Raw genomic sequence first — 24,759 nt, 5'->3', positions numbered from 1 at the left:
GTTAACATAAATGACAGGCGATATAATGTTAACATTAGTGCAATCTTCTATGGTTTTTATCATATCACTTGAAAGCGAAAAAGTAAAAATTATCTAAGTAACAAAGTTTATTGCGTTCCGGGGTGACCGCAGCGAAGCGGGGTGAACGCTGCTAGTTTGCATCTATTTCTGGCTAGGTGTATTTATGTATTTTTTTTTTTTTTTGTAAAGAAAATGAAGGAAAAGAAAAATAAAGAGAAGTAAAAGCAAATGAATAAAACAAATGCGGTTGGCACTTTCTTTAATATAGCTAAATTAATCTTTTCATGGAACTTCTATCATAGGAATTATACAGTCAACGAACTAGGGAAAATTTGATAGAAAAAGAGAAAACTTTATGTTAATCTAGGGAAATTTTCTTAAGGAAATCTACGAACACTGGCTCTCAGTCTATAAAACGTCCGGTGTGTGTACTTCGATTAGGGTTGCCATTCGTCCCGGAATCGAGATCTGCGTTCCGGAATCCCGAAAATATTTCTCGGGACACTTAAATGTCCCGGATTTGAGCGAAGAAGAGAGGAAGGAAATACTATAGTTTGCTTTCTCACAGAATTAAGTATTTGGTCTAGGAATTAATTCGTGCGGGTGGACAAGAGATGGCGCAACGAACGGAGCGTCCCACAGTTCCGTGTATCCACACATGTGTTGCAAACCCCTGTCATCGCGTATCGTTCGTAGTATAGGGCAATGGATTAAAGCGTCAACAACACCAGTTTGTAGTTAAGTGAACATGGCGCAATTTGTGCCTGATAAAGTGTTTTTGCGGGGTGTCCTGCTGCATTACTTTAACATGCAGAAAAGTGCGACTGAAAGTCATCGTATTTTGGTGGAAGTGTATGGTGACCATGCTCTAGCTGAGCGAACGTGTCAGAAGTGGTTTGCACGGTTTAGAAGTGGTGATTTCGGCTTGGCAGACCAAGAGCGAGCTGGACAGCCAAAAAAATTTCAAGACGAAGAATTGACAGCATTGCTCGAGCAGGATTCGTGTCAAACGCAGGAACAACTTGCAGCAGCATTAGGCGTTGATCAAACAACAGTCTCCAAACGCTTGAAAGCCATGGGAATGATTCAAAAGATGTCACATTGGGTTCCACATGAATTGAAAGACAGAGACGTTGAAAGACGAAAAACCATTTGCGAATTGCTGCTTCAACGACAGAGCAGAAAGGGGTTTCTGCATCGAATTATTACGGGTGATGAGAAGTGGATCCATTACGAGAACCCTAAACGAAAAAAGGCCTGGGTGAAACCAGGTGAACCAGGTCCATCACAACCAAAACGAGATATTCACTGTGCAAAGGTTATGCTGTGCATATGGTGGGATATGAAAGGTGTGGTGTACTATGAGCTGCTGCAACCGGGTGAAACTATGAATGGAGAACGTTATCGACGACAATTAATGCGTTTGAAGCAAGCTCTGGCCAGAATACGACCAGAATGGGAGAACAGACATGATAAACTTATTGTTCAACATGATAACGCTCGCCCACATGTCGCAAAACCGGTCAAAACCTATTTAGAAAATGTCGGATGGGAAGTTTTACCCCACCCGCCGTATTCACCAGACGTTGCTCCTTCGGACTACTACTTGTTCGATTGCATGAACAACGATTTGATTGGACAGCGGTTTACTTCTTCAGAAGATATCGAAACATGGGTCTCTGACTGGATCGCTTCCAAGGATGAGGACTTCTTTCGCCACGGAATCCGTACATTGCCTGACAGATGGGCGAAAGTGGTGGCTAGCGACAGACAATATTTTTCTTAAGGTATTTATGTATTTTGTGTTTGTACTACAGCTTCAATGTGTGCGTACCAACCGCATGAATTAATTCCTAGACCAAATATATAATTATTCTCTTTAACTTCTGAGTATGGCAGTTCAACAGTTAAAAAAAAAAAAAAAAAAAAAATAAAACACGAAATCTACTTTGACACTGAACGAAGCATTCGTTTCATTGGGGTGAGGGGCAAAAGGTTTTACTGCTCAATCTTATTGCTATCTTTAGTACTCTTGCTTGAAATCTGCATCTTGCTTGTGAAATATTTTAATCAAATTCCTGAAAGATATTTTGGAAAATTTTCTGCTGACAATTCAAGAAGAAAAATATATTGTTTTAATTAATAAAACTGAAGAGACAACAATGGGAAAATGTTGGGGTATTTTTTTTTTTTTTTTAATAGAAGCTTATGAGGTGGGGAAAACGTATTTCTTCTATTATTTGTGGCAGATTTCTTTTTCCGTCTTTTTACGCAAGAATGCGTCGTTGAAGATGTGAACCCTCGTAAGTTCAATTTTGCGATTTTGAATTTTTGGCGCAAATCTGATGAGAAAGCAAAACCCATGCTATAGCAAACCCTCGTGTGTCAGAAGACATCAATTGACTGATTACACATAACACACGCATAAATACAATTCAAATTACAATGTTTTAATGTTTACTTAATGTTAATGATCGCGTGCCCCAATACTCCGCAGTATTCGCAAATGGGCCCCCGTCAATATTCATTAACTATTATTAGGTATACCGAATTAGAAACCCCGTCTTGCTATTCCCCTTCCTCTTTATCGACTCAAACTTTAGCCTGTTAACTGGGGAGTTTCGAGTAAGAAAGTTGCATGTGAATGGGGAATAAATTTGTTAAAAATGCATATTATGAAATGAAATTAAATCTTTGAGTTTCACGTTCTACACCATGCTCGATACAATACGTATTAATTTGTCACGCCCAATACGAATCTTATTATGACGAACGTAGTCGTCAGACTGTAAATACAAGCGAAATTCCAATGATGAGTTAAATCGTCATTGGCAATTAAGAGGTTAAAAAACTATGATTGCATCAGCAATGGAGACCTCCTTCTGCCCGAGTTTTGAAAACAAGTATAAAAAAAACAACCAAAAAATAAAGATTTGCAAGTACGGATGGTGCGTTTCCATTGGGGTCCTCTATTTCCCGTGTACTTTATATATACGACAAGAAGAAATTGTCCCAATCTAATGCCCTGTTAATTCCCACAGCTTTGTAATGTCTTTGTTACTCTTGGATAAGAATATGAAGAATATTCCATGAAAATCCTCCTCCAGTAAAGAAACTGTGTTAGATATGGAGTTGGAAACGCGAGTTGTGGCGTTGGAAAGAACCGCGTCCCCTGAGCACAGCAGTGATTTTAGAAATTGGTTCCGTGGCCCGAAACCCAAGAATTTCGGGCCCTACATCTTTGGGCTCAGGTCCTTTCTATTCGATATCAAATATACTGCGCTGTCCCTTACTGCCATTAAGCATCACAGCATTGTCTTGTAATATTCGGTTGAATAACATTCAGACAGGATAATAAGGAAACTTACCCTTGTGAGCAAAAAGCATGGAGAGTATGGCATGAACATCCTTTCGGGCTCCGGGCCAGATTTACGAGCACCGGTGTGCTCAGGGAAAACCAGCCCTTTCCAATGCAAGAACCCATGTCCAAAAACTCCACGCTTCAATGGTGAATAGAAGGGACCCGACCCTGTACTTTCGGGACCCGATATTTGGGGACATCAGGCCCCGGGCTCGGTTTGTAACATCACCGCTGTGCTCAGGGACCTTTCCATTGCCACCTCCCACGTTCAAGAACTACATATTTCATTGGTGAATAGAAGAGGCCCAAGCTCGAAACTTCGGGGCATGATTCCTAGCGCTTCGGGCCCGTTTATTGACGTCATCGCTGTACTCAGGGGACCATTATTTATCCCCACCACTCGCATCCGACAACTCCAAGTCTAACACGGTTTCCTTACCGTAAGAGAATCACCTCCATGCTCTTTATGTGTTATCGATTGCACATCACATTATTGAATAAATAAATTATGGACGAGATTACATTTTCAAGTTAATAACTTACACGTATTTTTGAGTCTTTTTAATTGTCTTATTCATTAAAAAAAAAAAAAAAAAAAAACAAAAAAAAACAAGGATGCAAGTTGGACAGGGGCCCCCTATCCCTAAATCAACCTCTTCGCATGCACTGAGGGCCCGTTAATTGTGCCACTGGTTAATATAAGCGAGAATGTGGTTTTGAATTAGTTTTAACTAATCCAGCAATATTTTATGTGATTTTGCAGAGGGCAGGGTCCACCCGGAAATTTCTGGGTATCCGGGCGACCCAGTCCGCCTCTGTCTTGGGGATGATTTTCTCCTGAGAATTTTCCCAAAACAAGTCAGTAGATTTTGTTGGTAGGCCTATTCCATAAATAAATGTTTCAGCAAGAAGTGTAACATAGCAAGAATCAGATTAAGTAATCGGAGTGAGATAGTTTAGTGTGGTTACCTGTACCTTTAATTCAAAATAATAATAATAATAATAATAATAATAATAATAATAATAATAATAATAATAATAATAATAATAATAATAATAACAATAATAAGTCCGGACAATCTTGGATTTTTTTTTAGTCATTGGAAAGACGGGAAGTTTCACTCTGGTCAAGTATTGGCTTGAAAAGCTGTCTTGTGTTGACGTCTATGAAAAATTCAAAAATGATAAAATGTTCCCTGGAAAAAAAAAATATTTTATGAGAAAAATAACTTTTTAATCATGAAATAATATTTAGAGAATAATTAAGCTAATTGTAAAATAAATGTATTTTAGAAAGTAAAGAAAAGGAGTAGAAATATTTTTGGAATTTAAGGCTAGCCTTTTTTACTTCTCAAGCCCGTTCCCAATTCTAAAAAATGTTCAGAATCGTTGTCCAGAAGTTATCGTAAACCGAATGAAAGGCAAACACATAAAAATGTGAAGGGAAAATCTTGCTTACGGGAACATGTCGTCCCTGCTTTTTTTAATCAGTTCGACTTGTAGAGAGGTTACGTTACTATTGTAGTGTGAATTAGAAATGAAAACACATTAATCTGTAAACAGTATGTTTAATAATCCATCACTGAAATCCACGTCATTTAATCTATTTAAATTATCCCGCTTTAGGTATAAGCAACATGAATCATTCGAGTGCGAACTTCCGGATCGATTCGATGTTGCATCGCATCCAACCGCTCCGACCCGCGCTGTCAGGCTGTCAGCTTTGTGAACAGGGAAGATGGTGGAGTAGTTATTGGCTAGAAGAGTCCAGTGACTTGTGTTTGTGTGATAAATTCGGTATTTTATTTTTAATCTGTCGCTGTAATCGGTCCAGTTAAGCTGTAGTAATAAGTACTTTCAGTTTCCGGTTCTTATTTTTCTCTGCTGGCGCTGATAAATGTTAACAAAACTGGCAATTTATGAGAAGATAGTATGTTAGCATCGCGAGGAATAAGCAACCAATTTTTTTTTCATTATTGAATAGGAGCTTTCGTCAGGAAGAGACGATTGACAGGATCAGTACTTCGACGTCATAGTGTGAGTGTACTTTTTATTAACATAGCATAAAGTATTACAATACCATTTGTGTTGTAATTACGTAAATTTTGTTTAGTGTAATGTACGAGCACAGTGCGTGAACAAGTTTTGCAGTCTCCGGTGACAGACAGTGAAGGTAAGATGCAATTAACACGTTTTAAATCTTTGAAGAAGAAGGTGAAAACAAGAAAATAATATATTTATGCAAATCTGAAGGAGATTACGAGCGGTAGTTGTTCTCATAGTACGTGCTACCCAATAATATCAATTCTTTGTTTTGATTGGTTAGAGAATATCAAGCCTTTGTTTCGTTTCGTTCAAATTCTTGAATAACGAAAATTACAAAGGCGGTAAAATATAAATAAATTACAAGTTTTAAGTTTCTGAAGAATCATTTTCTAAAACCAAAAATATGGACATGTTTAGCATGCTCTGTACTTTTCTAATTTTTTGCCACATGACTTATACTGTTAAATGTTTTCTGGTATAAGATGTTGAGATAGGGGAAATGGCGGCGAAGATGAAACAAGCTCCGTTGAAGGTACGTAGTGAGAGATCTTTTTAAGCATCAACAGGGGTTTTCTAATATTCACACGTCGATGCAACGCCTTAGGATCAATGTTAGTTTGCAGAGTCGTCAATAGTAGGCGAGTAGATTTATAGGAGGCTTATGAAACAAGCTTAATATTACAGTGGGAATAACAGACAAGTAGTTAATGTTAGATAACATACTGTTCCGTTACACTTGGATGTAAGGTGACATTTGAAGGCCTGCGAAATGAGGGATATAATATATTAGTGCCGGCTGCAAAGCTTGTTAATGTAAACACACGTAACTAGGGTAGCTGGTGACATATACATGACTTGGTTTTATGTAGAGGAATATATTTGTATTGAATGAGTTTAATGGGTTTACATTTCTCATAAAAATGCACATCATATTGTAAAATTTACATGTTACCCCGAAACACTAGGTTGTAACCCTGGCTCACTTGGTATTGATTATTGTTGGAAGCACAATGTAGATGTATGGGATCAAAACAAGTTCATAAGTCACGAACCAACTTGTGTAAGGTGGACACTAACGCACTAATGCTACCTAACCGACTCGGCGGGAAGGGTGTTAGGCGAGAGCGTCCGTATGGAGCGGGCGCGTCAGCAGCGGTAGGTATACGCGTACACAAGGATAGTGGGAGAACATTTTATAAGTGTTTGTTGTAAAATGCATGGGTTGTGTGCTGCAGAACTTTGTGGGAGATACTAAGTACCATGGAAAAAAAGTCCTAAAGATATTAATTTAGTTAAGCTTTGATTAGGTGTTCCGCTTTATTTCTATAGTTTCAATGGGATAATTTTGGGCTTAAGTTTAGAGTTGCCCCTCCAGTCTGTAGATGCCCTTGGACTTTGCAACATACAAAAAACAGTGCTTAAAGTATTAAAAATTATTACATTTCACTTAACTTTAGTACTCCGTTGGCTTTACAAAAATTTAAAAGGTTTTCTTCATTGTTTTTGAGCATCCATTACACATGTTCGCCATATTTTACAACTACCATGCTGCTGAAACCTTCCGCGAATGCTTCCGCATCCGGCAAATAGTACTAACTTCCACATATCTTTTCTCGTATTAAACATAACTCTCATGCCGAACTTAAATTCCTAAACATCAAATAAAAACTTCAAATTATCATTTCTTACCTCATTTCTCCTGTAAATTTTCCTGATTTTTATAAAAAGCGGAGGGGTAACTCTAAACTTAACCCTAATTTTGGATTTGGGGGGAAGAATAAGGTAGAATTGCTAAGTTTACTGGAGATATGAGTTGATGTTACTTAAGTGTAATTACTGAGTCCTTACATAATGTGACCTAACTTAGCCTAAACCATCAAAAACACAGAAAATATAGGAACAAAGTACGAATTTTAAGCGAAGTGTTTTGCTCCCCCAAACCAAATATGCTACCCTAACCTACCTAAAGCATCGAAAAATACAGAAAGTATAGCAAGAAAGTACGGAATTTAAACAAAACATTCTGGTCCCCAGTTCCAAAAATATGCTGTTTCAATTTGTTTCTACACTTAACGACGAACTGTTCTGTTTACTAGGCCATGTCTTTCACACAATTTCAACAACTGGCATTCCTTATTTTTGTACACCTCTTGTCTTTTACGCACCATCTCCACACTTTGCCTTTCCCATAAATCATAAGATGTGTGCCTCTCCGCCAAATAGTCCCTTCCGTCTCCACATATACATCCACTTACAACATCGAAAACAACTAACGACAACAAGTACTTTCTTAACTTCAACTGTTCCTTCACTTGACTTTCACTCACTCTTCCTCATAAACCAAACAATATTCAACTCAATCTGGTAAATTAAGAATTGGTCCAGCGATGCAGCAATTAGCCCTAATTTAGTAAGGAGGATGAAGAAGGTTCTAGAACACAGGTCCCTCCATATAGATTAGTAGCAAGGTTGGTCCCTTACTCTTACGAAGTTTAATATTTAATTCACAAAGTATTGCCTTGCGAGCGTCAGTGAGTGAAGGCGGATTAGAGCCCCGCAGGACACGTTGTTTTCTGTCTTTATTACAGCTCAACGGAAAGGGGAACTTGTGTTTTAGGACCTTACCCTCTAGGTCAAATATGTATGAACGGCAGAGTAGACTGTTTTGATCTAATATGCCCTGTCAAAAACACGAGAGTTAATTTGACATTAAATGATGCTGACCAGGTTTAGGCAAAATTACATTTTTCAAAATTTAGAGGTAAAATTACGTACTCTTCCTGCAAAGACATTTTTATAAGATAACATTTTTCTATAGACAGCAGAATTTAATAGTAATACAGCTGTTTTTATGTTTACAAGTGTAGGATTACTAGTATAGGATTGTTACAAGTGCTTTACGACGGTTAAAATGCTTATGAAAAATTAATATTAAATATTGTTTTCCGTCGACGGAATATTTTAGGACAGAATACCAAAATTTTAGTGTTGTATGTTTACAAGTGTAGTGTTAATCGTTTGAAACCATAACAAGTGCTATAGGAACTCATATCACTGCAAAAAACCACATGTTGTCATAAATTTTACTTGCACGCCTATTCAAGATCGCTGCCTTGCGGGCCCACCAACTTCGCCTTAAACTGACTCATAGCGTTCATGGTTTTTAATGCCACCTAGCGCAGGTTGGTTTGTTTCTCTTGCACTGTAATTTTTATTGCATATATTCGGACACTTTGTTTATATTCAAAATCATGAAAGAATTATAATTTTTAAATAAGTACTTCTGGTGGTCCCCTTAAATTTCACCTACGGTAAGTGGGGTATTGTCATATTTTCAAGGACAATAAGAAGGAAATTAGTGAAAGTATTTTAATTTTTCATGAATTCTTTCTAATTGAATTTATTAGTGTACGGAAACTTGATCTGTACGGATTGTGTCCAATTGTGTCTATTTCATTAATAGAACAGCTGGTCTGATTTGGCAGATAAAAATTCACATCATTACTAGTAGTTTTGAAACCATTATTCAATTCCATTGAAACCATGTAAGATGCCTAAGGTCAATACTTGAATAGCCTACGATTTTTCATACTATAGGTAATAGACTTACAAATAATTGTTACTGCGTAGGTGCGTATATGGGATAAATCTGCGCGGAGGTAAAAGTAGGAAGTAGAGTACACTTTTACGAGCTTATCCGTCTCATGCAATTCTCTTGCTTTAGATGATATCTTGATACGTTGTAGATTATTATATTCTTGACGTATGCCCACGTTGTTACGTACACTCATGTCCAAAATTATTGTCGCATGTCTATAAATATGTTCTTGTAGGAATATAATTTGATAACGAATTCGCGCGGTATTTCTTACTATGTTACTATATGTATAATCGGCAAAGACACGTATGTGGAAAATTTCATGTCAAAAAAGCAGTAAATAAAAACAATAAAACGAAAAGAAAACTTCCTTGTCCATTTAGGAACATTTTGTTTTATTCATTCTAATTTTCGTATTTATAATTCTTTTTCATTGAAATTTACCACAAATATACGTTTCCCAATTATACACATAATATCAATATTAAAAGTACCCTGGAAAATCATTATCAAATTATATTCTTACAAGAAGATAGTTATAGATATGCGACAATCATTTGGACATGAATGTACATATTGATAATATATCTTCAAACTGATGCGCCCAGGGCCTTTACCATATGTGCAACACGTGCATTTGCACGGGCCGGCAAATTTCGAAGGGTGGCAAAATCTGTCATAAGTATATTATTTAAAATGAACATTTCTTGTTGAAAACAACTTCATGATGAGTAGATAAATTTACTAAGCTAATCTACTTGAATACTACATTCATGAAGCATTCATTTTAGGTTGCATTAGTTTGTCACATGGCCAATAATAAAGCAAATGGTCAAACAAATCCCAGCATGAATTACTTGATTGGTGTTAATAGAAAAATTAAATTCCCGAACAGTAGCAAACACCTGTTCCATTTAGTTAGTTATCACAGTTTTCATATGAAAACTAGTCTTATGTCACACACAAGTTCCTTGTCATTGAAAGTGGAAGCATTTTTAAAATTTTTCTTTTTTTTTTAATAGATGTATTTGGTCTAGGAATTAATTCGTGCGGTTGGTACGCACACATTGAAGCTGTAGTACAAACACAAAATACATAAATACCTTAAGAAAAATATTGTCCATCGCTAGCCACCACTTTCGCCCATCTGTCAGGCAATGTACGGATTCCGTGGCGAAAGAAGTCCTCATCCTTGGAAGCGATCCAGTCAGAGACCCATGTTTCGATATCTTCTGAAGAAGTAAACCGCTGTCCAATCAAATCGTTGTTCATGCAATCGAACAAGTAGTAGTCCGAAGGAGCAACGTCTGGTGAATACGGCGGGTGGGGTAAAACTTCCCATCCGACATTTTCTAAATAGGTTTTGACCGGTTTTGCGACATGTGGGCAAGCGTTATCATGTTGAACAATAAGTTTATCATGTCTGTTCTCCCATTCTGGTCGTGTTCTGGCCAGAGCTTGCTTCAAACGCATTAATTGTCGTCGATAACGTTCTCCATTCATAGTTTCACCCGGTTGCAGCAGCTCATAGTACACCACACCTTTCATATCCCACCATATGCACAGTATAACCTTTGCACAGTGAATATCTTGTTTTGGTTGTGATGGACCTGGTTCACCTGGTTTCACCCGGGCCTTTTTTCGTTTAGGGTTCTCGTAATGGATCCACTTCTCATCACCCGTAATAATTCGATGCAGAAACCCCTTTCTGCTCTGTCGTTGAAGGAAGCAATTCGCAAATGGTTTTTCGTCTTTCAACGTCTCTGTCTTTCAATTCATGTGGAACCCAATGTGACATCTTTTGAATCATTCCCATGGCTTTCAAGCGTTTGGAGACTGTTGTTTGATCAACGCCTAATGCTGCTGCAAGTTGTTCCTGCGTTTGACACGAATCCTGTTCGAGCAATGCTGTCAATTCTTCGTCTTGAAATTTTTTTGGCTGTCCAGCTCGCTCTTGGTCTGCCAAGTCGAAATCACCACTTCTAAACCGTGCAAACCACTTCTGACACGTTCGCTCAGCTAGAGCATGGTCACCATACACTTCCACCAAAATACGATGACTTTCAGTCGCACTTTTCTGCATGTTAAAGTAATGCAGCAGGACACCCCGCAAAAACACTTTATCAGGCACAAATTGCGCCATGTTCACTTAACTACAAACTGGTGTTGTTGACGCTTTAATCCACTGCCCTATACTACGAACGATACGCGATGACAGGGGTTTGCAACACATGTGTGGATACACGGAACTGTGGGACGCTCCGTTCGTTGCGCCATCTCTTGTCCACCCGCACGAATTAATTCCTAGACCAAATAGAAGGAAAATCAAGGAATAAAAGTAAAAGAACTAGTTGCACTGGAATTGCAAACTGATGTATTAAGATTTAATTCTATGAAAAGGATTAGTTCTTTCCTCTGCAGGTGTGTTTATCTTTCACTAATGTAATTCATTATTAGTTTTTTTTTTTTTTTTAAAATTTATTATATAATGAGGGAAGAAAACACAGCGAGATTGTATTTGTAGTGTTTAGACCTTTGAGTGCAAGATCATTTTCCCTTCCCTTCGTTGTTGAGGGGGTAGCATATTTACAATCGTGCCTTTAAGATTTGTTCTTTCTGGAGAAAACGAGGGGGGGGGGGCAATTGTCTAGGGTCTGTCCTGGATACGCCCTTAAAAAGATTAGATCTGTTCATGTGAAGAACAAAAACATAGCATGTGCTAAGTGTCAGTAACAGAAGAATTGTATTTATCCTCGTTTAGTGTTGGGGGGTGCGTATACACATAACTGAGTTTTTGTTAAGTGTATGGCTATTGAGGATGCATTTCCGATGCGTTACCCCCTGCAGCAAACGCGACCTAGGTGGCTACTCCGTAATTTTACTTTCGCCAGAGTTATACTGTAAGCTAGTCAGGGTTTCCAGGTCTATAATAGTAGAGATAGTTCCAATACTCTGCACAAAACACCTTCCAAGCAGCTGTTTCTTGCTTAAATCCCCTTACCTAGCAACACGTCTTTTTTTTTTTTTTTTTAACCTTCTTTTAGATATCTTTTAAACAGCAGGGAATCTTGTTCCGGAACGCATTAAATACGCTGAAGCTGTCGTTTCCTGTACGTTTTTATTGCTTTGTGTGCATTGTAATTAGCCATCTACATTTCAATACATGGTCAGCGTATTCCAAGCCTAAGCACGAGCAATAAAAACGCGACGAATAATAGTGCACTAAGAATTATAGTTACTACCTTGCATTTACTCTTTCGTGTTCACTTTGCAAATAGCTGTTCAGAAATTAGTCTCTAGGTATTTCCAGAAATGACTTAATTTATTTCATCGCTTTTGTTACTTACAGGTTTTTAAATAGGGCACAACGAAATGTTCGGATATTGTCGACATAATTACGAATCCGTTTTGCCAATATGTATATAGGGAAAACGGAGTCAGAAACGGACTCATATATATAATATGAGTTAGAAACGAATGCCCGGCTGCAAACATTAATGTAATACTCAGAATTATCAACAGTAATAAGTAGGGCAATCAACTTTATGCTTTAAACAGTTGTATGTTATGCTTTACTTTTCCTTACATTATGCTTTATTATGCTTTTTCCTAAATTATGCCTTAATATAATGTTCCTTGAATTATACTTTATTTTATTCATTTGTATTACATACTTGTTTTATTTTATTCGTTTTTATTTCACAAGAATTAAAAATGTATACGCGTATGTAACTATTAATTTTTCCCGTACAACATATTTTCTCATTTTGTGCAGTTTTCCTTAAGCGATGTTTGGAAGAAGAAACATATACCTGCACAGTAAACTTCTCATGTTTGATGAATTCAGAACAGAGACTACAAAATAGATTACCGCCTTCTACTTTGAAATGGTCAGTTTGGAATTATCTTACTTTCTGACATTGCATATACTCTTGATTTTGGCATCCTGGAATAAGCACAACTAGTCTTACCTGCCTTTTAACACAAAGTGAGGGGAAAAAAAAAAGGAAAAAAAAAAAACTCAGCAGAAGGTGTAGAGAGAGAAGGAATTTGAGTTTTCCATTGTTGCGTGTAAAGGCAATTCGCAGTTGATTTCCATTGTTTGCAGCATTGATAACAGCCTTTGTTGTTCTTTTTTTCTTTGGCACAAAATATATTAACGAGCTCCGTGACTAGGCGGTTAGCATACGCGCCTTTGGCATGGGAAACCTCGGTTCGATTCCCGGCGGAAGCTCATGTAGTTCGGATTCCACTTTAATCAATAGGTCCCGTCTCATACAGCCTCGCTGCTGTAAGTGACGTTAAACTCAAAATCAACTCAACTCAGAATATATTAACATTTTTCTTTATTGTACACATACACAAGGTTCTGAAATAAGCATTAAGCATTATGCTTTATGCTTTATTTCTATAAATTATGCTTTATTATGCTTATAAGATTAGCAAATCTGGATATGTAAAGTGGTCAAAATCACAGATATGGTACCGACTATAGGTGGAAAGTTCCATTAGCTTTTACTGTTTTTTATGCTTTATGGTTGCCCTAGTTATGTCTTCCTATAGTTTCTGTAATGGTCTTACACTAATAATCTTCAATTTGTAAACATAGAATGCAGTACTCTCTAATGGACGACGGTGGCTCAGTGATAGAAAGACCTTCAGTATTCGTTGGCATCTATTTACAGACTGTCCTGTCAAGTTCATCTTACAAGAGTTCGATGGGTAACAAATTCGGTGACTGGCGACTAGTCCATTTGTTGATGTAAGCTTCTTCTTTGCATTGCGGATAATTGGTGCATAGCTTGGAAGAATGCTTGGAATGGTAACCCTATTGTTGTACAAAGTTGCTGCCCCAAATCCGTGTTCCTAATGGAATTCGATACCTCACTTAAACATTGTGAAACACGTTTTTCTTTATTATTCCATTAATTAGAACTATCGAGTTAGTAGTCTGTAGACCATCCCCAAACAGTGACGCTATCTTCTCCATTCTTTGCTATAGGTATTACAGGGTGGGGTGAAAGCACTCTTCGGGACGACGCACAAACTTTAACATTGGAAGGCGAAAAGTTGAAATTTAGATTCGTCGGTCCAGAGTGCGCTTTTCCATTGTTCATCGTTTCAATCTTTAATTTTTGGCCCAGGATTATCTGTTCGTAATGTTCCCTGTTTGAAATAATGGCTTCTTTATGTCAATCCTACCCCCAGGACCATAGTTCTGAAGGCGCTTGGCCACTATCTTATTTGATATCGATTAGAAATAGCTCTTTTGACAATCAGTGCGTTTACGTGTAATATTTACAGCGCTTTTAATGGTCTTTCAATACTCCGACGCACTGCTCCACCTGGTTGCTGAGCAATTTTTCGGAGAGAATGACTCTTTTATCGCAAAATAATCAGTTGCATGCGTGCTTCGAGTATTAGTTAACAGTTTCTGTTCCTCATTTTATAGTATTTATATGGTCTTCACTCTATTCAAATGATTCACGCGAATTGAAATGGTAAGGTCAGATGTCACAGATTTGCATCCAGTCTTCCCATATCACAACAAGATTGAATAGTGCATGCACAACTGTTTGTTGGAGTAAAGAGACAACTACTGACAAGGATTCATACACAATCTGGAGGTATCGTTGATACAATGCATCATCAAACAAGTTAGTCTGTTTATTGCCAAGCAGTTTTCTTCAATAAATTTGTCTCGATGACGAAGAGACAATGAATTTTCGTAACCTCATGTAAACAACACTGTTTATTTGTATATATATAAAAAAAAAAAAAAAAAAAAAAAAAAAAAAAAAAAAAGTCCAATAAGCATGGTTTTATATGGACAAAATAAAATAATTAATAATTAATAGTGTGCTCAGACTTTTGACAGTTACATGTTCTGAGTAATTACAGTACAGGACATATTTTATAATTTCTTTACGTCCATACACTCGTATTCTTTGTCTATATTATGCAGATTCTAAAATCAACTTTGATACATAGTTTGAACCCATGCTATAAAGAACATCTGTTTTCAGGGAGAAGATCTTACCAACTACATCATTCATGAGATAACTTCTATGATGATGGTTTTCTTTCTTTCGTATACGCTTTACAAACTTGGATCGTCTGTCAAGCATTATGAGAATTTTTTTAAAACTTTCCTTTTCTTTTCTTTTTCTTTTTTTTTTTTTTTAAATTTGTTATGACTATTCTCGTGTATATTTGTTTAGTGGCAGTGTCGAGGCAGTGTGCGCCTCTTGCTTTCTGCAACAAAATGTAGGAAGATTACATTTTCCTGTAAGTAGATCTGAGCAAATTCGGAAGTTTATAGGCTTTTTTTTTTTTTTTTTTTTAAATTTTGGAATGCTATGTAGGGTTTTGTGACCAGGAACATGTCGTATCAAAATTATTATTTTTTTTAAGAAGTATTTTCGTAGACCTTTGTTTATTCCGTTCTAATTTGGTAATACATAAGCGGCGAGACGTCAGTTTAGAGCATTGTTTGGAAGAACACACTACAAACTAATGTTGCGTACGTGGTATACGTTTGAAATGAATAAAATGTGAGATTTCTGAGATAATGGATGAAGGAGAATTTCCTAAGTGTTATTGTTTGGAAAATAAATTGCCCAAGGAGGCCAAAGAGAAACTTGTCAAACATTATAATGAATGTGCACCTAAGATTAGAACACTATAAGTGGTTTCAAAATTTTCGAAGTAGTCAATGAGCACAAGTGCTGCTGAAACTATCAGTTGGAGGCCACCGCTCCAGAAAACATTGACAAAACCCGTAATATGGTTATGAATGATAGAAGAGTAAAGGTGCTTGAAATTGCTGGCGTCATGGACGCATTATATTTTGCGTGAATAGTTGAACATGAAATATCTATCTGCAAGATGAGTGCCGCGATTGCTTACGGTCCACCAGAAACTGACTCATGTGAGATGCTGCGAGGACATCTTGCATCTGTTTCGGCAGAATGGACAGGACTTAATGCGCCATTTCGTCACTGAATGAAGCATGAATACACTATTACATAGCGGAAGGACTGTTCCACAGAAAATGAATATATTTCTTTAGCTGGGAAAGTAATGCCAGCTGTGTTCTGAGACTTGCAAGGCATAATCGTGATTGACTATTTGGAAAAAAGTAGGAACAGTAAGAGGTCAGTCATATGCATCGTTGCTCGACGATATGAAATCCGAATTGCCAAACGAACGTCCATACTTGGCACTTAAAAAGTCCTGTTCCATTCGAACAATGCAATCATTGCACTCTTTCTGCATTGTTCGAGCAAAATTGATCGAATTACGATTCCAACTTGTTAGTTTCTCATGTTTATCCTCTTCGATATTTCTTGTCAAATCTCAAGAAATAGCTGGCGGGAAGGCGATTTACGTCAAATGAAGAGGTTATTGCAGAAACGAATACCTATTTTGCTGGGTCAGACAAACGCTATTATTCCGAAGGGATCACAAGCTGGAGCATAGGTAAATGAAGTATATTTACGTTGAGGCAGACAGCCCTGTTAGTGGGGTAGTTTGACGTCAGTGTATAATTTTTCACAGTTATTTCCAACGTTCTGCAATGGACTGAAATAGTGACATGGCGCCCATCTCGTTTCCATGATGATCGCAATATTTTCTGAATAACACGGACTAGAAACTTAAATATAAAACAAAGATAGTGATATGTTAATTTCCGGATTGCAAACATTAGAGTAAAAGAGATACGTATCTTTTTCTAAAGGATTTTCAATGAATGAAGCTATCGATGATAGAAGAAGTAATTAGGTAAATAATACGTTAGATATTGTTACATATTTATGCAAGCATATTAAGGTTGGTTTAAAGGGACAAGTTTTGCCGGTAGATGGCACTACAGTCATCGTATCTCTGCCATGTATTTTTTATCTTTCACGAAAATTCACGATTTCTCTTACAAATTTCACTTTACAGACTTCAAATTTTTAGAAAAGGAACTTCATAATCTATCGAAGGCAATAATCCGTGGCGATTTTTTTATTTAGAATTTTCTTCATTGTTGAAATGGATATCCAAACCTTTATCAATGGAACTGTTTCAACAATGAAAAAAATTCAAAATAAAAAATCGGCACGGATTGTTCCCTTTAATAGGTTATGAAGTTCCTTCTCTAAAAATTTGAAGTCTCTAGGTTGAAATTTATAAATGAAATTGTAAATTTTCGTGAAAGGTAAAAAATACATGGGGAAAGATACGAGGACTGTAGTGACATCTATCGACAAAACTTGTCCCTTTACACTAACCATAAATTAAATCTCTAGTTCACATGCTCTGTGAAATATTCATTCTGATATCTTATAGTTGATGGTTACATTAGATCTTTACTCACGTTGCTCATATGGCGGATATTACGTTAAAATAATCCTGGAAAGATACTTGATTCCGTACTATCGGTATCACATTTAGTATTACATACATGAACAGAATTACTGTTTAACATATGTTTAAAATTCATGCTAAACCTGTCCTTGTGTACGGCAGGGTTTGCCTAAGTGGGCCCAGCCCGAAAAAACCCACCGGGTTTTTTCGGGTTGGACCCACCTGAAAAAACCCATCTTAAAACCCACCTGGGTTTTTGACTTTTTTGTTAGTGTATTATTGGTACAACTAAGGTGATCACATTGAAAGTTATTTTTATCAGATTTTAAACTTTCTTTGGGCGAATTATATGCTTTCATGTTAAGATAGACAACAATATTCAACATAAGACCTTAATAAAGCTCTAAATGCACTAAATAAATAAATAAATAAAACCCTCACCTTAGCTTGAGATAATTGTAGAACAAATTAATGTGTGGATTATGCTTATAACCTATTTGAAGTAAAGTAAGCGGTTGTGTATTTTAGAAAATACTTTCCATGAATAGTGTGTTTCCTGACTCGGCACCGCCGAGGGACGTTATCCCTCATACGTTGACGGGTTTAAGGTCATAGGTGCCGGTACTAACAGTAAATATGTAAATACATTAGTAAAACTATTAGTATTATTTCTTACCTTTGATGGTAACAAAAGTATCCAGTAAAATTTGGTTTTCCAACAACAGTAGTTAAGTTCAGTCATTTGTTGCTTGCCTTCAAATAAGCATTCTGTAGAATCAACACTAGCAATAACGTAAAAATTCTTGTCAAAATTAAGAAATGCTCGGAGCTCTGAAGACTACGTAACGCTTACTATTTCAAGTGCTGCATTCAAACTTCAGTATTAATGGAAGTTTCGATGTACAGTAAAGCAAGCTGCATTTTCAGGGAAACCCCGTCGAGAAAGAAGTGTTCGGGAAATTCTCGCAATTCAACCCACGAAGCATCGAAAGTGAATACTTCAACAATAAAACTATTTTACGCTGGAGGATATTTCATTTCATTTTAGACATTTTGAAACATTTACTTTATAAAATATGAATTATAGGCCTATCTTTGTTAATTGTTTTAAATTAATTTTCGGAAAAGAACGGTCTTGCAAGAAGTGCTCGGGTAATTCCCGTAATTGAATGCACAAAGCATCGAAAGTGAACTTCAACAATAAGACCATTTATTTTACGTTGAAGAATATTTAAGATGTTTTGATAAATTATGTCTTTGTTTGTTCTAGATCAAGGTGGTCAAGTAGATATTATCTACTCCGATTTTGCGAAAGCATTTGATAGAGTAAATCACAAGGTACTAATAGAGAAACTTCGTCAATTTAACTTCTCCGCAGAGTTAATTGGGCTCTTCGAGTCGTATTTGAGAGACCGAAGGCAGTTCGTTGTATATAAGGGATACAAGTCAACCGAATACTTGCAACTATCTGCTGTTCCACAAGGATCAAATTTGGGTCCACTACTATTTGTAATATTTATAAATGATCTCCCTAGATGTATAACGTATTCCCACAAACTGTTGTATGCCGATGATCTCAAACTTTTTAGATGTATACATTCCATAAATGACTGTAATCAACTTCAACAAGACATAAATTCAGTGGTGCAATGGTGTCAAAGTAATTTATTGAATGTAAATATTAGTAAATGTAAAATCATGAGTATTACAAAACGTAAAAAACCAGTGCAATTTAAATATTCAATTAATGAGACTCAACTACCCGTTATAAGTACTGCCAATGATTTAGGAGTAATGTATAATACGAAATTTACATTTGAACCACATATTGATAACATAATAAATGAAGCGAACAGAAATCTTGGGTTTATTCTAAGAATTAGTAGGGAGTTTCGTAAACCTGCCACACTTCATAAATTATATCAAACTTACGTTCGATCCAAACTCGAATACGCGACGCTTGTATGGAACCCAGATACAAAAATTAACTCACTAAAAATAGAAAAAATCCAATCCAAATTTCTTAGATATTTTGTATATAAGGAAACAAACATTTTCCCAAGAACTGAAAACACTAATTCATTGAATAGGAATTTTGAAACTCTAACCCTCAAACAAAGAAGAAAGTTATCTGACATGATATTTTTGTACAAGGTACTTAATAATAAGCTAGACTGCAACGAATTGCTTTCGAGCTTTCAAATAAACGTTCCAGGTAGCAAAACACGTCCAGAAAACTATAACTTATTTTATTATGCAAAAGCAAGGACTAATATCCTAAATAAGTCGCCAACATGGAGGATTAGTGCAACCTACAACATACTCTTAAAAATGACAAATAATATAGATATTTACGCTGATTGCCTCACAAGGTTTAAAAGGGAAATTGTAAATATATTATTTCATGAAAGATGAACACTGTAATTGGGTATAATACCTGTTGTGTTCTGTTTCAATAAATAAATTAATATAGCTATTTGGTATTCATATTTAGCGAACGTCACTGAGGCTCCTAGGATGACTCGATCTACATTTGTTAGTTTGTCTGCCTTTACCACACAGTGTTCAACTTTCGGTCTTTTAAATTTTCAGGATACAAACCAGACACACTAAATTTTCTGTTTAGATTTTGGCAGCATACCAACGTAAAATTACAAAATGGCACGCTTTTTTTTTAAAAAAAATAACTGATATCCACTGGCGAAAATACCGGGGGGATGATGGGGACATATCTCTTACAATCTTGGAACTGTCTCCCTCAATAATCCGATTGGAAATGTGTCTTTTAGGAAGAAATGTGATGATTTGTGTCCAACTGTCACAAAGGAAAATGAGATGAAATTGATACCTCCCAGAATAAACCTCAAATCTGACCGCCTCCCAATGTTGAATACAACTCTGCTCCCCTACCCATGTTGTCCCGGAGTTCCACACAGGGGACATAAAATATGACGATATTATTATTACTTTACAACTTTAAAATCAGACTGACAACATTGAAAACTGTTTACAGGAAATGTCATATTTGGATCATCCCTTGTAAACAGTTTTCAATGTTGCCAGTCGGATTTTAAAGTTATAAAGCAATAATAATGTCGTCATATTTTATGTCCCCTGTGGAGGACGCCGGGACCGACATGGGTAATCCTCCCCAGCAGCATTGTTTTTCGCGTTCATAAATTTTTTGTACATCGCATATATATATATATATATATATATATATATATATATATATATATATATATATATATATATATATATATATATATATATATATATATATACCGTCTTACCCGTCTCCCCAATGTTGAAGACAAATTTGCGCCGCTGCTGATATCCACGCTACAAAGCGCAATTTAGGTCTTTCAAGTTGAAATTTTCAAAGTAGAAGCACGAGAGACTAAATCAGCTGCATATATTTTGGCGGCATAAAATTTCAAAATGGCGGCCATTTTTCAAAATAGCGGGTATCCATGCTACAAGGTGCAATTTTCGGACTTTTTAAGTTGATATTTTGAGGGTAGAAGCACAAGACCTTCTAAATTTGCTGTATAGATTTTTTCGGCGATCCAATATAAAATTTCAAAATGGCGGCAATTTTTTTCAAAACAGCAATGAATAGAAAGTTGTTGCAAGTTGTGACAATGACACTCATAAAATGTAAATCATATTTTAACATTTTTACCCCAAAGAGATTGAAATATTTCGAAAAAACCCAATTAAACCCGAAAAAAACCAATAAAACCCGAAAAAACCCACATGGGCCCAGGTGGGTTGGGTTTTTTCAAAAATACCCGGGTTTTTTCAAACCCTGGTGTACGGTCAGCAGCTTGTATATATTTTGTAAGTTAATAAGAAATGTAAGGAAATATCTGATATATGCTCACCCATCAGAAATTGGTCCAGATTGAAAATTTCCCAACACACATGTGGCTAGAAGCCGAGATCAAAAATTTTGTAACCATTATAATTGTGCTTTCATGTTGTATAGGATAGGCGTAAGGTATGTAAATGCGCTAAAGGAATTAGCGTTATTCTAAAAGTAGATGATGATTTTTTTTTTTTTTTTTTTTTTTTTTTAAATATAGGAACTTCGTATCTTTTTACTATGTTAGAGAGTTTGTTGTGTATAATTGCTTCTCCTTACAGTGGGTTACATTGTAATGTGTTAATTATGCGATTTATACCTTATCATGTTTCCTAGATGCTACTTTTCCATGGTGAGTTAGAGCTACTAGATTTTTCTTGTAAATCTTCTAAATAGTAGTCCTCATATTGAAAATATTCTATGAATGTGAATAATATGCAATCATTGTTGCATTATATTAGATTTCACAATACAACTTTCACTTACGAGTTTTATGGAAAGAATAAAAAAAAAAAAGTGCCCCACAAAAAAGCAGGAAATCTATTGTAGATTCTGTAATATGAGGTGGACACACATATTTTCATTTATATTTTACTGACACCGTCAATTGAATGCTCATAATCAATGCAAGTGCTCAAAATGATTCCTTTTGGCTTCCACGAGGTAGACGTTGTAACCAATTTCCGGTGGCATTCTGAATAGTTTGAAGTGTAACGTTGTTCCAGGCATCTGTCAGTACAGCTTTCAGGCCATCAATGTTTGTGATGTCTCCTTTGTTCTTGAACCTTCTGTAGCAGTATACCCCAAATGCAATAATCTATCACGTTAAGATCTAGTCGTTAGGTTCGATGAAGTCAGGAGTATTAATTCTTATCCAGGTCACAGTATCGATTGCTGTGTGGGCCTTCGCACAGTCTTGTTGCCATGTCCATTCGTGATCATCCATAACTGTGTTAGTCTTGGAACATCTGGGTGCACATACGTAATATACACAATGAAACAGCGCAAAACTATACAACTGCACATAACACACATTATTGCACATACAATCGCTCTTATTGTAGAAAATCCAAATTTTCTGCTTTTTTGTGAGGCACGCTGTAAATAAAAAATACGGCGATCACCTGTAACGGAGAGGGAGTGAGAATATCACTTCCCACCCCCTTCATTTAACTATTGCCTCTAAATTGCTAAGTCAATATTGAAATGCTCCGTATCGTAAACCGAATACTTTACGCATTTCCAGATAGTGATTAATTTTGAATGGTGTAACTCACTATTAAGTAAGTGTGTTGCATATTAGTGTAAATTTTGTTTTCTTAAATTGCATGTTTTCGTATAAATACTGTTCATTCAATTAATTAAATTAAATTCTTCCAGGAAAACTCTGCCAATATGAATTCAAACACAAATCATGAAGTTACTACCAACGGCGAGGTGGAAGCTGTTGAGGGAAACGATTCTGCACCGAAAAAGCCTGCGAAGAAGAAAATGTCGGTTGAAAGGATTTACCAAAAGAAGACTCAGCTTGAGCACATTCTTCTCCGTCCAGACACATATATAGGTTAGTCAGATTTTGAAATAAATCGTTTATATACAAATGTGAACCTGTTCTGGACGATAAGAAAACGACACATTGTTCATTACGTAAATGTTGTCTGTGACAGTTTTTAGTATTTCATCCTTTATTATTTTAAAGTAGAAGGTCCAAAATAGGGAATTTCAGACCAGTTTTTTTTTTTTTTTCTTCGGAGGAAAATGTTAAATTGATACTCTGATTAGGATCACTTAATGTATTTATTTCCTTTATATACTGGCATAATCAATATATATGGATTAACAAATTTTTCAATACTTTATGAAATGTCAAATTGTTTTGTTAGTTAAAACCATCGAAATATTTTGTATTTAGCGTTCCCTTTTTCAAATACGAAATACGAATCTAGATTGCATTTGTATATAAAATATGAAAGTACAAATGTATTTAGAGACGTAGTTCAAAAATATAAATTTCAGATATACCTAACATTGGTCTCTCAGTGTGTTGCGAGTGACGGCTTTTGAGTGATTTCTAAAAATTATCCGTGCATTTTGAAGTTTGGAGAAATGTACATTGGATTAACCTCTGAGTGCCTTGATATAAGTGAAGTTGAAGTTGTAGGTGCATTTTCTGCCTGTCTACCCATAGCCGTTCGAAAAGTTTATGGCATTATTCTGCATTTATTTATTTATTTATTTATTTTAAGTTTAATACCCACAATTATGCGTCTAGGCTAAGGGAGATTGTGAATGATAACGGTAGAATGACGAAAGTGATTGGAAAGGGGAAAGAACCCCCACACACGGTTTTTGTCCACTTCAAAATTCATATTGCGCAAGCTGGGATCGAACCAGGAACGCCGTGCACTAGAGGTAAACGCTCTACTACTAAGCCATCGCGGGCCCATTTAAACATTTGTGTTTGTACTTAGGTACATTTGTTTCATAGGATTTTTGTAGAATGAACAAAACAAATAAAAGGGAAGGAGAGCACTGTAGGCAGTTTGGTAACATAAACATAGTTTTGTGATCTAGGAGTCCAGAGAAAACTAATTTAAAAAGCAAAATTTTAAGAAAATAAAGCATAGTTCGTAGAAAATTAACTGCTTCTTTGTTAGTCTAATTCAGCGTTTCCCAACCGGTGTGCCGCGAGGAAATCAAAACAAAATTATTAATTCTGTAGCAACGAAATTGCAAGACAGGAAAAAAATGTATATTTTTGTATTTCACATTACTATGAATTTCTATCATGGAAAAAATACTGTAATTGTAATACAGGGTGTCCGAGAAGTCCTTCCCTGATTACAGAAATTGATAACTCAGGCTAGAAATAAGATAGAAATATGAAACTGGTGTTGAATTGTTTACAAACTATAAAAGTTTTGGTCACATCAGTACACTTCCACATGAGCACCCTTGGTATCACGTAGCACATCTAGGCGATATTCAATTTCCATCCACACATTAGCCAACATCACTGGAGGGATCGATGCAACGACTGTGGTTATTCGTTTCTGCAGGGTTTCAAGATCTGGTACACGTGTTAGGTAAACCTCATCCTTGACATAACCCCATAAAAAGAAGTCTAATGGGGCTATGTCAGGAGAGCGTGGAGGCCAAGCTGTTGGTCCATCACGACCAATCCATCGCCCAGGAAATGTCCTATCGAGATAGGCACGGACGTCCAAAACCCAATGAGGTGGTGCACCGTCTTGCTGAAAAACGACATCGGGGCGATACTGAAGCAGCTGAGGAACAGCATACAGCTGCAACATATCCAGGTACACTGCAGATGTGATTGGTATCCTCAGCGAAGAAGAATGGCCCGATAATTCGATCGTGCAATAACGCGCACCAAACATTCACCTTTGGACTGCCTCTGGTGAACTCCCTGACCTCCCTGGGGGGTTCTGAACCCCAAATGCGTACATTATGGCGATTCACTACTCCACTGACAAAGAATGTCGCTTC

General features: G+C 36.4%; 1 protein-coding gene across 3 annotated transcripts in view; it reads left to right on the top strand.

Moving 5' to 3' along the window:
* Nucleotides 1-5,059: 5,059 nt before the first annotated feature.
* The window catches only part of Top2 (DNA topoisomerase 2), a 144,651-nt gene continuing 124,951 nt past the window's right edge, over nt 5,060-24,759 (top strand). The window contains exons 1-2 of one of the 3 annotated variants that reach the window (XM_081746017.1): nt 5,060-5,419; nt 22,630-22,813. In XM_081746017.1, coding sequence (XP_081602143.1) covers nt 22,645-22,813 — 169 coding nt within the window. In that variant the 5' untranslated portion in view covers nt 5,060-5,419; nt 22,630-22,644. Of the gene's footprint in view, nt 5,420-5,536; nt 5,556-5,747; nt 5,961-22,629; nt 22,814-24,759 lie in introns of those variants that run through there. The other 2 variants (XM_081746018.1, XM_081746016.1) reach the window with 2 other exon arrangements.

Source organism: Thermobia domestica, chromosome 18 (assembly GCF_964235325.1).
Source record: "Thermobia domestica chromosome 18, izTheDome1.hap1.1, whole genome shotgun sequence".
Classification (NCBI taxonomy): domain Eukaryota; kingdom Metazoa; phylum Arthropoda; class Insecta; order Zygentoma; family Lepismatidae; genus Thermobia; species Thermobia domestica.
This window is presented reverse-complemented; position numbering and strand designations above follow the sequence as displayed.